The sequence below is a fragment of the Leptonotus elevatus genome, chromosome 2, assembly GCF_054856555.1.
Source record: "Leptonotus elevatus isolate MCC_2025b chromosome 2, RoL_Lele_1.0, whole genome shotgun sequence".
Lineage (NCBI taxonomy): Eukaryota > Metazoa > Chordata > Actinopteri > Syngnathiformes > Syngnathidae > Leptonotus > Leptonotus elevatus.
In genome coordinates this window covers 2,860,221-2,873,432 of record NC_141240.1, presented here as the reverse complement: position 1 = coordinate 2,873,432, position 13,212 = coordinate 2,860,221, and the positions used below count along the sequence as shown (strand labels likewise).

Genomic DNA, 13,212 nt, shown 5'->3' with positions numbered 1-13,212 from the left:
TCAATACTTTTTCAAGAATTTTTAAGGTGGTATTAATAAATTCAATGCGTGAAAGCAATGTCAGTTTAGTGATGGGATTTTAAACGTGTAGTCCCCATGGGGACTTGTTTATGGGGAAATCCGTCCCCACGACGGAGAACTTTAACCCCTGGATTAGAGCTGTCAAAATTAATCAATTAATCAACAACTATTTTAATAATCGAATAATCGTTTCGAGTAATTTTTTATTTAAATCCAAATCCTCTGATTTCAGCATATCAACAGTAATTGTTCACTGATTTCTGTAGTCCTTCAAGAAAGAAGACTGATTATCTTCTGTGTTTAATCAAAATAAAACATCTGTTTTTACTTTGGAAAACAATGACCGAACCGGTATCATAGTAAATCAATCATCTTTTTTTTAAATCACTATACAAATATGAAGTACGAAATAAACACCAATTACTGGTTACAGTGGTTAATAAACAGTAATCAGGGGGGAAAAAACTTTTGTAACACACTTTAATGCAAAATCAAAATTAATCAGATTAGTCGTTCAATCGATAGAATAATCGATAGATTAATCGATTCTAAAAATATTCGATAGTGACAACACTAATCGAGATGTGTATCGAATCGCCTTGATAGGAGAGATTTACACCCATATTAATGAGTTTAAACGGTCTTATTACCAACACTGAGTATTATATACAACTATTTGTTTTTAAATCCAAAATGTACTTCTAAAAAGAACCTTAGTTATTCTTTTTTCTTTTGTGGAGAGCAAAGTGGTGTACAGCAGATGTGAAGGTTACCTGAAGTTTTTGCAGAAGAACCACATCGCCAATCTTGTCTTTCTCATGCTTGGCCTGTTTGGCCTTCCAGAACTGCTTCTGTGCAGAGTAGCGACTCATCGGACACACCTTAAACAGGCAGTCTGAACAGGGGAACAAATGTTAGCCAGCTATCCTTCTGTATAATAATAATAATCCATTTAATTCATAGAGCTTTTCAAAAGAACACAAATATGCTTTGCAGTTTAGAATGGAATATACAATAAAATATACAGACATACATAAATCAAACAAAAGGAAACTGAAAAAGTACAGCTGAAAAGGCAAAAGTCCATTGTTTCAGTCAATGGTAAATTGATGTGTGTAGTGCAGATAATTTGGAGTGGTTAGAGTTGAGGTGGTGTTGGTTTAATTTCCATTGATGCGATTATTGCAAATTAAAGGCAGTGTGGAGATAGGTGTCAACAGTATCAGTGATGTCTTATCGAAGTGAATTCCAAAGGGTGGTGGCAGCAACATAGAATGAATGCTCTGTAACCCCAGGTTCGGCGTCTGGTCCTAAGGACGGTCAGGAGGTTGTTGTCAGAGGAACGGAGGGTACGAGGAGGGATGTAGGGGTGGAGCAAGTTTTTAAGGCAGTGGTGCCCATGTCCAGTCCTCGTGCGCCCCTATCCAGCCTGTTTTTCATGTGTCCCTCCTTCAACGCAGCTGCATCCAATGATCAGCTCATCAGCAAGCTTTGCAGAAGCCTCATAACGATCCTGATCATGAATCATGTGTGTTGGTGGAGAGAAACATGGAAGACAGGCTGGATAGGGGCTCTCGAGGACTGGACTGGGGCACTCCTGCTTTAAGGTAAGTGGGGGCCTAGTTATGGAAGGCTTTATGAGTGAGTAGGGCAATTTTGAATTCGAAGCGGGATGGGATCGTATGCCAATAAAGGTTTTGGACAGGGGTGATGTGGTCACGGGAACAAGTATGATTGAGGAGGTGGGTGGCAGAGTTTTTAATGTACTGATGTTTGCTATGGCGATTAAAGGGTGGGCCATATAGGATGCTGTTACAGTAGTCAATGTGAGATGTGATAAAGGCATAGATAAAAGGTTTCAGCTGCAGAGAGAGAGAGAGCGAGAGAGACAGAGAGGGAGAGCAAAGGTGGGCAACGTTCTTAAGTTAATAGAAAGAAAGCTGTTTTTGTCACTACTATAATGTTTTGGGAGAAAGTGAGATTGTTGTCCATGATGACGCCAAGGTCCCGGCAATGGAGTTAGGGTGTGAGAGTGTGGAATTGTCAAAAGAGACACAAGTCTTGGGCTGTTAAAGTGAGGGAGTTGGGACCTATAGATAGTATTCACATGACGTCATTTGCCCCACATTGTGTGCCTTTCATCCATGGAATATCGAATGGGAACGGACAAAAAAGTGTCCGGAATTGCAAAGATAAATCGAAATGATTTGCAACCGACAAAGTCTACCAAAGTGTGTTCTAACCATTTTGATTAGGATGTATTAAGATGGTAATGGTAAAAATGGTTTTACCATAATCCGATCAAGATATATGTGAGCCGCTGGCCGTGGCTCGCGCTAAAAATAGATCTGATGGTCAAGATGTTGGATTTTGAGATCTCTCCAAATACTCTCCTTATGGTCTCTTATTTTCCTTTCCCAGCAACCCAAAAGTTGAAATTGTTAAAGTGTACGAAAATAAGTCAATCAACAATGTTGTTGTTGTTTTTGTTGTAATGTGCTAGCAGCTATCGCGGTCAGGGGACTAGCTAACTTGGTTTAAAAATAACCCGAGATTCTTCACCTCAAATTCACAAATGAAAAATGCGCATAGCAACCAATCAAAGCCGAAAGTACAGAAGACGCAAGAATGTCCGTGTTTTGGGAGCCATCCTACCTCAGAGCATACGTTGCCATGTAGTCCGGTCGGGGCAGTAACATCGGCAAATGTTTGTAATCCAATCGATTCCACTAATCAAACGTTTCGTGTACCACTGCAAGGCGTGTTAAGCTAAATCTTCCGCATATGTCTTTATTACACAAGTAACGTTAGATAGAAATAGAAACACAGCTGGAAAGTTGATCCACCACGAGTTACGGACTCGCGATCCTGTGACGTCAGTGAATCCTATCTATTACGAGAATATCTGATTTGGTACTAATATATTAAATGTACATAAGTTATCCCATATTTACTCTTGCAGTATTGCAAAGCATTTATTCAGCAGTATAACCTTGTTTGAATCATGAAGTGCGAAAAAGAGCAGGATTCCTACTTCTGCAGCTGCAGAACAGGAACTGTGCCCTTATCACAAGGACTAAAACATTTTGTTATTGGAGCGCCGAAGAAAAAGACATCTGTATTATTATCTGCCCAATGACTCATATCCGCAATGGTTTTAATTTTGCTGCTGTGTTCCCTATTCCCCTTTAGTGCAGCAACGGCTGTGTAACTAGAAAACGCCCTGTACAAAAAATAAAAAGAGAGGGCTCGTGAGAGTGTGCTTCAGAGCGGGCAGGAGATTGTAATCTGTGCACATCTCTTTCCGTTCTTGCGACCAAAAATAATCTAAGTCTCTTGTCTTCCTTCCTTGTCTGTTGTTTATTAAATGTTCTAGGTTGACTGAACCTGACAGGTACAGTTAATTTTGTTAAATTTGTTTGCATCCAGCATATGATATCAGACAGGCAGTTTGAGAGGATGGAGTGGGCTTGATGGTCAAAGGATTTGGCAGTTAAGTAGATTTGGATGTCATTGGCGTAACAGTGAAAGTGAAAGCCATGGCGATAAATAATCTGACCGAGGGGGAGGAAGTAGAGGATGAAGATGAAAGGGCCAAGTACCGAGCCCTGAGGGACGCTTTGGGACAGTGGGCAATAGAGGAGGACAAGTTATTGATACAAATGAACTGTTTCCGGTCTGAAAGGTATGATGTCAGCCAGTCCATGATGTACATGATGGTGAGTAAAGAAACCGAATTTAAATTGTTCGTAAAGGGCATTGCTAGGGACATTGCTAGGTTTTGATTTGGGAGGCAACAAAACATTAAAAAATCTTAGAAAGTGAGGGGAGGTTTGATATGGGGCAAAAGTTCTTGAAATCATCAGGAGTGAGTCCATGTTTTTTGAGGATGGGGTACTAGCAGCAAGTTTGAGAGACACAGGGACAGTGAAGGATCTGTGAGAGGAATTAACAGTTCTGGTAATAAATGACAAGATGATGGGGATTAGGCTAATAAATGTGCTTTTCGACTCCCTGTTCAAGGTCAACTTTACAAATCCGTCCTTATCCATGCCCGCTCCACTTATTACTCAAAAGTCATCCACACAGGCTCAAATAACCAAAAAGCTCTCTTTATAGATGCATTTGCTGATCCAGGTCACTGAAGTGTCACTCAAAAAAATAATCAGCCAATGAGAATACATTCCCCATGAAGCTCACCCGCCCGTGAGCCTTGTGCCAAAAGTCGGAAGTCGAGCTGTTAAAAATAATCGATTAATTGACAAGTAAACGATTATCAAATTATTCACCAACTATTTTAATAATCGAGTAATCATTTGAAGCCATTTTTTATTTAAAATTGTCCAAATCCTCTGATTTTCAGCATAACAGTAATTGATAAACTGTTTTCTGTAGTCCTTCATGAAAGAAGACTGATTATCTTCTGTGTTTAATCAAAATAAGACATTTGCAAACATTTGTTTTTACTTATACCTTTTTATTTAATCACTATACGAATACAAAGTATGAAATAAACACCAAACCCTGGTTAATAAACAGTAATTGGGGGAAAAAATGCTTTTGTAATAAATTTTAATGCAAAATTAAAATGAATCCGATTAGTTGATTAATCGTTTGAATAATCAATAGATTCATCGATTCTAAAAATATTCGATAGTGACAGCACTAGTCGGAATTGAACGCCTGTGAGCTGCATTGCAAAACGAGGAAACGCAAACGCAAAACTAGGAAATGCAAACAAAAATCGAGGGAGTGTAAAACGGGAACCCAGAGAGTGTAAATGAGAAATGATGTCATCAAGAGCAAACATTTCTCTCAAAGTCTTAGTTTTTGTATGCACTTCAAAATGTTTTGTTTTGAAGTAAAACGTTTTTGTTAACACTTCAAAAGGTTTTGCTTGATTCTTTTTGGCACAAACTGATTCCATAGATTCTCCTCCACTCCTTGCTTGATTCTCTATCCAATATTCCCTTTCTTCATTGATTCTTCCTTCCTTGACTACGTTTACATGCAGTGAGTATTCGGGTTAAGGTCAGAATTCCGGTTTCTGAAATAATTGAGGTAACACGTTTACATGCGTGGCGGACAGAGTTACTCTCGTTACATGCCTTTTGTACTCGATTGGAATAGCCCGTTTGGACCGCAATGCGCGAACAAACTAATTACGTAAACGTCATTTCCGCATTTAACTTACTACGTTCAATAAAAGAGATTATATTTATGTCACTCACCATGCTAAATAAAGTAGTCAGTTTCCTCCTCACTCCAGAAGTTTGGTTCTTTGCTGCTTTCAAAAGAGCTTCGCATAAAAGTCGTTACTACATGTACCAAGATTCCTTGCAAATTAAAATAAGCAAAGAAGACGAAGAAGAAAATAGAGAACATGCGCACAGCGAAAAACAATGCGCCGTTTAATCGAGGTATTCCAAATGCGTTTATATGAACAAGAATTCAGGTTATGAAAGAGTAACCCAGTGGTCTTATTTAGGTTTTTAAAAACCTTCACCCCTTTCTTTTTAAAAACCCGAAGAAGAGCATGTTCGGGTTATTGCATTTATTTACTTGGCCAATTTTGCCAATATTGCCAATATTCGGGTTTTAAAAGCGTTATTGCCTGCATGTAAATGTAGTCTTTGATTCTTTAAAAAATATATATATATTAAAAAATATATATATTCTGAGAGCTCAGTATTGTTCATTCGGTAATCTTACCGATTCGACATGTCATCATCATTGCTCTCTTCTTCTTTTTTTTTGTATGTGCGTGAGTGTGTGTGCATATGTGCGTGTGTGTGAGTGTGTGCTCATTAATTCACCTAAAACCTATTAAAATTCCCATACCGTTCACCTAAACCGAATACTTCAGAATCCCACTAGAGTCGTGAAGTTTTCAGGAGACCCGAGGAAGGGTCAAAGAAAAGAAAGAAAAGGAAAATCCAGAGAGCAAACCCAGGAGCCCGGAGCGACCCCCACCCCAACACGGCCCGCGCCCCAAGCCCAATGCAGCAGAACGGGGCACGGCAGGCTCACCAGGCACCCCACTGGCCCAATTTTGAATTAAAAAATGGCTCCAAACGATTACTCGATTATTAAAATAGTTGTTGATTAATTTGAAAAGTGTTTTCTTGTCGATTAATCGATTAATTTTGACAGCTCTACACGTAAATATGTCATGACCACTAGCAATCATTTATGGGTCTGAAGGGGTTAAGACCTGGGAACTCTTACAATGTGAAAACAAACATAATTAGTCTGCTTTAATTCGCGGTTTTGGTTCGAATCAGTTTCAAGCACTCAACCTGAGTTCTACCAAATATGGACATGCTTGGCAGTGAGCAGGGCTTACATGCTTGGCCGCACATTTGCCTGCTGATGGACCATTTGCATCAACACTTGAGCCATGTGACCCACTTCAACATGACACCATGGACACGCTGTAATTGTTGACTCACATTATTTGACTTTGCGCACACACACACACACACACACGCACGCACACGCACACCCGCACACACAGACACACACCTACAGACACACACACACACACACCTGCTCACTTGCAGCTATCAATCACTCTTTTGTCTGTCTGTCTGTCTCTCTGTGTGCGTCCTATCTTTTCAAAATCAAAGCACTGCAACATGATAAAACATATTGAAACGCACAAACATGCACGCAGATGGACAAACACACACATGAACGCACGTGTACAGTGACAGACCTCTGAACTTCTTGGGGGGGTTCTCCAGATCTCCAGCAGCTGGTTCCACCACACAGCGATCATCCACCAACCTGCGCGCACGCACACACAGTAAAAACAAAACAAAAATTATTTTTAGCATTCCAACCACAAAAGGCATGGTGTATCCCAGACCAGAAAGCAGTTACCGTTGCCAGTGTACAGTGTACAGTGCTTGTGTATTTTTATACATTCTTAAAGATTATGATCACAATCTAATTAAATAACACAAAATAATTGTGGATAATTACAGTGGATAATTACATCCAATTGTTGTTTGACATTGGTGTAATGTTTACTGCCTACTTTTGCTTCAATTGCAAAGCTCTCATCTGAATAAGAATTATTTTCTTTATTTAATTAAATCAGGACACTTGATTAAGACAGCCATTAAATTATTATTATTCTTGTTATAGTCTGTGTTTTGGTTTGTTTTATTAGTCATGTTCCTAGTATGTCTCCCTTTGTCAATTTCTCAAGTTTTATCATGTCCTCTTCTGCTTGTCCCTGGTGTTACCCAATCAGTTCCCCAAGCCAGGTGTGTCTTGTCCAGGTGTCTCTCGTCTCGTCACTGTGTGTATTTAGTTCCCTGCTTTCTTTCCGTCCTTGTCGAGTCATTGTCTGTGTCACACCCGGTTTCCAGCTCCTGTGTGTCCTGCCTGTTTAAGGGCCCGTCCACACGAAAGCCAATTTCAATGTATCCTCACAAGTTTCTTACCATTTAGGCCGTTCATACACACGATGGCGCGGTTTCGGAGCTTGAAACGATCACTTTTGAAACCAGACTCCAGAAGGAAAAGATTTCAAAATGCGCCCTGTACACGTCCGTCTGGACACCATATGCAGGATACTCCTCTAGTGATGACGTAATGGTCGCAGCTGTTTGCCATTCCTAAAAATGTTTTTAACTACAACAACTTATATTTCTAACTTCATGACAGTTTTGTTTTAAAAGGCATTGTGTATGAAAATATAAATAGAACATAATTCCACTAACTATAGATTAAATGTGCTTGTACAGTGGAATTCATGTTTTTATTTATGAGAATGAACATTAAACATCTCTTCTTGCTGCCCTTTGTTACTTCAGTACAAGAAAGAGCACATAATTATGTACAGTCGTTAACTCTTTGACCGCCAAAAACGTTTAATAACGTTTAGTAAAATCCAAATGAGTGCCGCCAAAGACGTTAAAAGACGTTCACTATGTTTTTTTTGTTTTGTTTTTTTAATCGGGTGGAGGAAAGCCTTGGCAAGCTGTGCTGAAAGTATCAAGCAGGTCGAGTAAGTATAATGACTATTTTTGGGCACTAGATGGCAGCGATGACTCTCTTTGGACAAGATCGGGTAGGAGTCAGTAGAAGACGTGAGGCGGAGCCAGAGTGTTGAGGGGAGAATGGCTGAGGAAGCGAAAATGGCGACGAAAAGCATCGACCAATGCTAAAGAGCACATTGATGATGATGATGGTGACTCCGAGGTTGACGCCGAAGTTGGAAGCGTTGACGCCGAAGTTGGAAGCGTTCCCCTTGCACGCAGGGGAGTTTTACACAATATGCCTCACAAAAATAAAAACTGTGTAGTTGAAACATCCACACAATTGTAAATAGTACCACAGTTGCACACATTTGTAAATAGTTTGCCAAATTGTTTTGTCAAATTGTTACACTGTTGAATGTAAATAAACGTATTTTGCTCTCAAAAAACACTTTTTCATTGTTGGTGGTAGTGTTTTACAGAAGTAAAGCACTGTTTAGGTGTTTGTGGCATCATTCATGAAAAAAAAAGGTGTCAAATTCACTAGAGTGCATGAAATAATATCGTTGCACAAAAAGCTTAATTTCTTCGTATTTTGGTCCAAAACAGAGCATTTGGGTGAAACTAACCTATTTTCTATTGTTGATTACTGAAGAACGGAATAAGGTAGAAACAAACTATTTTTTTTCTGATGAAAGATGAGAGTTCAATCTTTCATTTGGTAGTATCTGTGTTTCCAAAGTCCAAACACAATGTGGACCTTGAAAGATCAGTCAAAATGCTTAAATCAGCTGGCACCTACATATCCTCTTTTCTGAAAATGCTTGGCAGTCAAAGAGTTAAGTTACAAAAAAAAAAAACGTTTTCAAAAAATAAAACTGATATGATGTAGAAAGGTTATTTTTGTTAGCAACCTGAACGCATACATTACAGCTGAAAGCATCTTAGCTCATTGATACAATTTATACAACACACACACACACACACACACACACACGCCCACACACACACAAAGCAGGAACAGGATGTGGTAATGAGTATATACAAGAGAGATTTCCATTGTGTGTGTGCATGCGTGCGTATCAGTAGATAAGAGTTGACTCTAAAAAGCAAACGTGTATTTAAAAAGTCATATTAGCAACAAGTTTCTTGACTCAGTTGATCTGAGTGGCATGTCTCACAGGTTTGACTTGTTCATACCTGTGGAAAACAAACGCTAGAAGCTTTTGGTTCAGCTGCAGCATGTTTGCTGACAAACAAACGATAGCATGCTAATGTGCTAATGTAATGTTTGTTTTCTTCAAGCAGATAGCAAGCAGACCTCATCCTAGGGCAGCCATGAAGCCTTACGCTATTGCATAACATCTTGTGTAGCCGGTGTTGTGTTAAGCAGCGGCCACCTAGATTTGAGTAACGTGGCAAAAACGTTTGACTGTATGTATGATATAGGAACAATGTTTATTGTATTGGAGTGTCTCTAAAATTGGGGGCGGGGGGGGAAGAAAACAACACATAACACTCGATGTCTGCTCCCTGCAGGAACAAGCTGTTGTGTATGTAGTTACGCCTATAGGGGAGAGTGAGGTAATGTGAGACATTTTTTCCATTTGTCCCCCTCTAAGCAAGCTAAAGTGATGTATCAATAAAATTAACACATTTTCCATTAATGTAGGATGTTTCCTAAGAATAGAAATTATCAGAATGTATGCAGGACTAAGTGAAAATAAGATTGTTTAAAAAAAAAAAAAAATGGTAGAGTTTCATTTTACCTCAGCTATGGGGTAAACTAAGACAAAACCCAAATTTCAAGGGGGTAAATTGATCCTGCTAGGGGTAAAATGATCCACTTACTTTTCCACTGTAAATCAAGCCTAACAACACCTGTTGTAAAAGTCAGAAACAACTAGTTAAACAACCACTGATTCCGGAACTAATGTCGGAATAATAAAAAAAATCATGGAGACTGGTCAATTAAGCCCATTATTCCCTAAACATTTAAAGGTAACTGAACAAAACCCAATACAACAAAAAATATTCAAAATGTTTTATTTAACAATCAAATGAGAGAAAGAACGATTTTCACAGTTGGGGTCAGAACTCGGGACCCTTAGAGCCATCTGCAAATCAGGGCAAAGAACAAACTGAAACGAGTAGAGCAGCCTGTGACTCAGAAAACAGGAGTAGAACTCAGATAAGGACATCTCTCACTCTATAGCAAAACCTATTCCACATTCCAGCTCTAAAGGTTGCACGGAAAGATAAAGAGTTGCTCTCTTCGTGTGGTTCCTCCAGGCATTGTAGGTTGTGGCAGCTTCCTCACAACATCACTTTTAGGAACATGTGCAACATAATTTTCCTTTATGGCAAAGATGGGTCTCTACCACACTTTCCTGTTTCCCTGGGTTTTTCTGAGAAATTGTGTGAGTATTTCGTCACCATCAACTTTCTCAGCCATGCCAATGTAACTAGATTGACAATGACAAAGTCACCCACTGACAGATCTGTGCTTTCTGGTTGACTACTCTCAGGGTCAGATCTTTCATCATTAGATGTTTCATCAAGTAGCACAGGAACATCACTCTCCTCAGAACTGCTATACATGATTTTCTTCTTGATTGGTTTCTTTTTTTGTTTTGTTTTCTGTTTCCTATTTTGCATTTTCCCTTCCAGTTTATTTTGTCTTTCTTCAAAAGCTTTTTCAAGTGCCTTCTTCTCAGGAGTATCCGTGAGGATGGCTGTCTTCACACGCTTCCGTGTGGTTTGGTTTCTGGGGGAAGTGCAAGGATTTTCTGAGGGGAGACATATACAGGTCAGCTGGCGAAGGAGTGGGTGAATTAGTATGGGGTGACTTCTCTGCAGTGGATGGTTTATCTTCCAGTGTATTATCTGCAGGATGTTGACCTGTCATATAATCTTCTGGAAGTGGACCATTCAGATTATCCCCAGTGGCAGGCTGCAACTCAGGGTTTGGTCGGTCTGATACCTTAGATGGTGCAAACACTTCATCAGGGAAAATGTCACGATTATATGGGAAAATCCCAGTGGTCCTAAACCCAGAAGTGATGTTGCGTTGTGTCACTGTTGACATAAAGGCTTGATTCACAATTCCTGCAACCTGGTAAATGGTAACGGTTTTGCCAGGATTTGATCTCATCCACCCATCAAGGGCTCGGCTGTAATGGGCTTTGAATGGACCATACACGGCTACATCAAGAGGCTGCATGTAATGGAATGTGTGAGGTGGGAGGGTGAGCAGAACAATACCATTGCTCTTTGCTATTTCTACTGCCTTGAGTGAGATGTGAGCTTTAAGATTATCCATGATTAGCAGCATGGGCTGGTCAGAGGTGCAGTTAGTGTGCTTTATCAAGGGATCAAGGAACTCAGCCCAGGTATCTTCATTCATCCATCCTGTTCTGGTGGAGGTACCCTTGGCTCATAGAGGTGCATTGATCATGAAGCATTCCTTAAACTTTACTCTGGGAAAGATAAACATAGGAGGTGTAGCATTCCCAACAGCATTCACTGCACACACCACAGTCACCAGTTTCCCTCTCTCAGCTGATGTGACAGAGCGAACTTGCTTTTTCCCTCTTTTTTTTCTTTTTCTTTTTGCCTCAGGTTGTCGTCCTGTTGTATTTCCTTGGCATGATGGCTTTTTTAAAACCGTTTCTGACATGAAAAACAAAACATGAATGAAAAGTGAAATCATGTATGAAAAGGGGCAAAATAAGACACTGCCTTACTTTACCCCATGGCATTTGTCTCACTTAAACCCACCACCACCATTTTATAAAGAGCAACCTCTCTTGACAACTCAGACTAATCTTTAGCTAGCACTGTCACATGATTTGATAAGTTGATAGTTAGACAATATGTGGGAAATACGTTTTTCCACTTAAGTCAATTAGCTTTAGTGCAACAATTGATCAAGTTCTTGTCTCACTTAAACCCACCACCACCATTTTATAAAGAGCAACCTCTCTTGACAACTCAGACTAATCTTTAGCTAGCACTGTCACATGATTTGATAAGTTGATAGTTAGACAGTATGTGGGAAATACGTTTTTCCACTTAAGTCAATTAGCTTTAGTGCAACAATTGATCAAGTTCAAAAAAAAAAAAAGTACTTTTACATCCCTAAAACATATTTTTGTACAAAACACATGCTTACCTCAGCACAATCATGTCATCTTCTGCATGGCCAAGCTGAAATGGGAGGGGCTCGATAACAAGTTGGTCACATGACCACAGATGTACTCTTTTTTTTTCTAGATACAGGTGGTGTCTCACATTACTCAGTGTCTCACAATACCTCAGTCTCCCCTACACGTTTCTACCAACCGCAAATCTCACACCAGCTGCCCCAATGTCATTAATGCGGCAAAAAGACAAGTTTTCTAGAAAAAATATATAGCCAAAAGAAAAACAACAGAATAAAATTGCTATGTTACTTTGGAAGGAGACTTTTTTTTTTATGATTTGAACTTCTTTTTTTTTTAAAGGTGAGAAAGTACAAATGCACATCATTTTACAATTAAGGCACTTAAAAACTTGCATAGAAAGGTAAAAAAAACTATAATAGATTAGCAAAAAGACAAAACACACAAATCTGGTAGCTAGAGACAACAGAATGAAAAAAAAGAAAAGGGGCCACTGCAAAGTAAGGGTCTAATTTTAATCGAAATCCTGCATGATTTCCCAGGAGTTTAAATGAAAGGCCTTCCATTATCATATCATATCATGTTCCAAGAATTTGATGCCACATTGAGTAAAAAAAAAATCTCAATATCACAATAATCAACTTATAGAATCTTTACTTATGAATCGTAAGATGGATCGAATCGCCAGGTACCAGGCAATTCACATCCTTAAACGGGAGTGTACACATTGACAGTGTTGGGTGAGCCGCGAGGTGTATGCAAATGCAGTCGGTCATTTCAAACTCAGACTTCAAACTTCAAACTCAATAAAGTCAATCAATGCATTAACTATTAATAATTGCAAATATCTAATAAATGTATCAATGTATAAAAGCTGACATACATTAAGAAGAATGTTGGGTGTGAAATCACTTAGTTTTTTTCCTTAATTACAATTAATGGTCCATCTAGTCACTTATGTTTACAACACCTAATCATATATTAGGACATCTTCCAATCTAGTTGTTGGTATGACAATAAATCAAAATAAAGAATAA

At 39.1% G+C, this 13,212-nt stretch overlaps 1 protein-coding gene across 5 annotated transcripts in view; it reads right to left on the bottom strand.

Annotated features, from left to right (window-relative positions):
* Positions 1-13,212, bottom strand: part of itpr3 (inositol 1,4,5-trisphosphate receptor, type 3) — a 197,050-nt gene that overhangs the window by 171,834 nt on the left and 12,004 nt on the right. For all 5 annotated transcript variants that reach the window (XM_086069881.1, XM_086069875.1, XM_086069876.1 and 2 more), the window contains exons 2-3: positions 6,740-6,810; positions 795-916 (exon numbers count right to left, since the gene is read on the bottom strand). In XM_086069881.1, the coding sequence (XP_085926007.1) occupies positions 795-916; positions 6,740-6,810 (193 nt within the window). The remainder of the gene's footprint in view (positions 1-794; positions 917-6,739; positions 6,811-13,212) is intronic.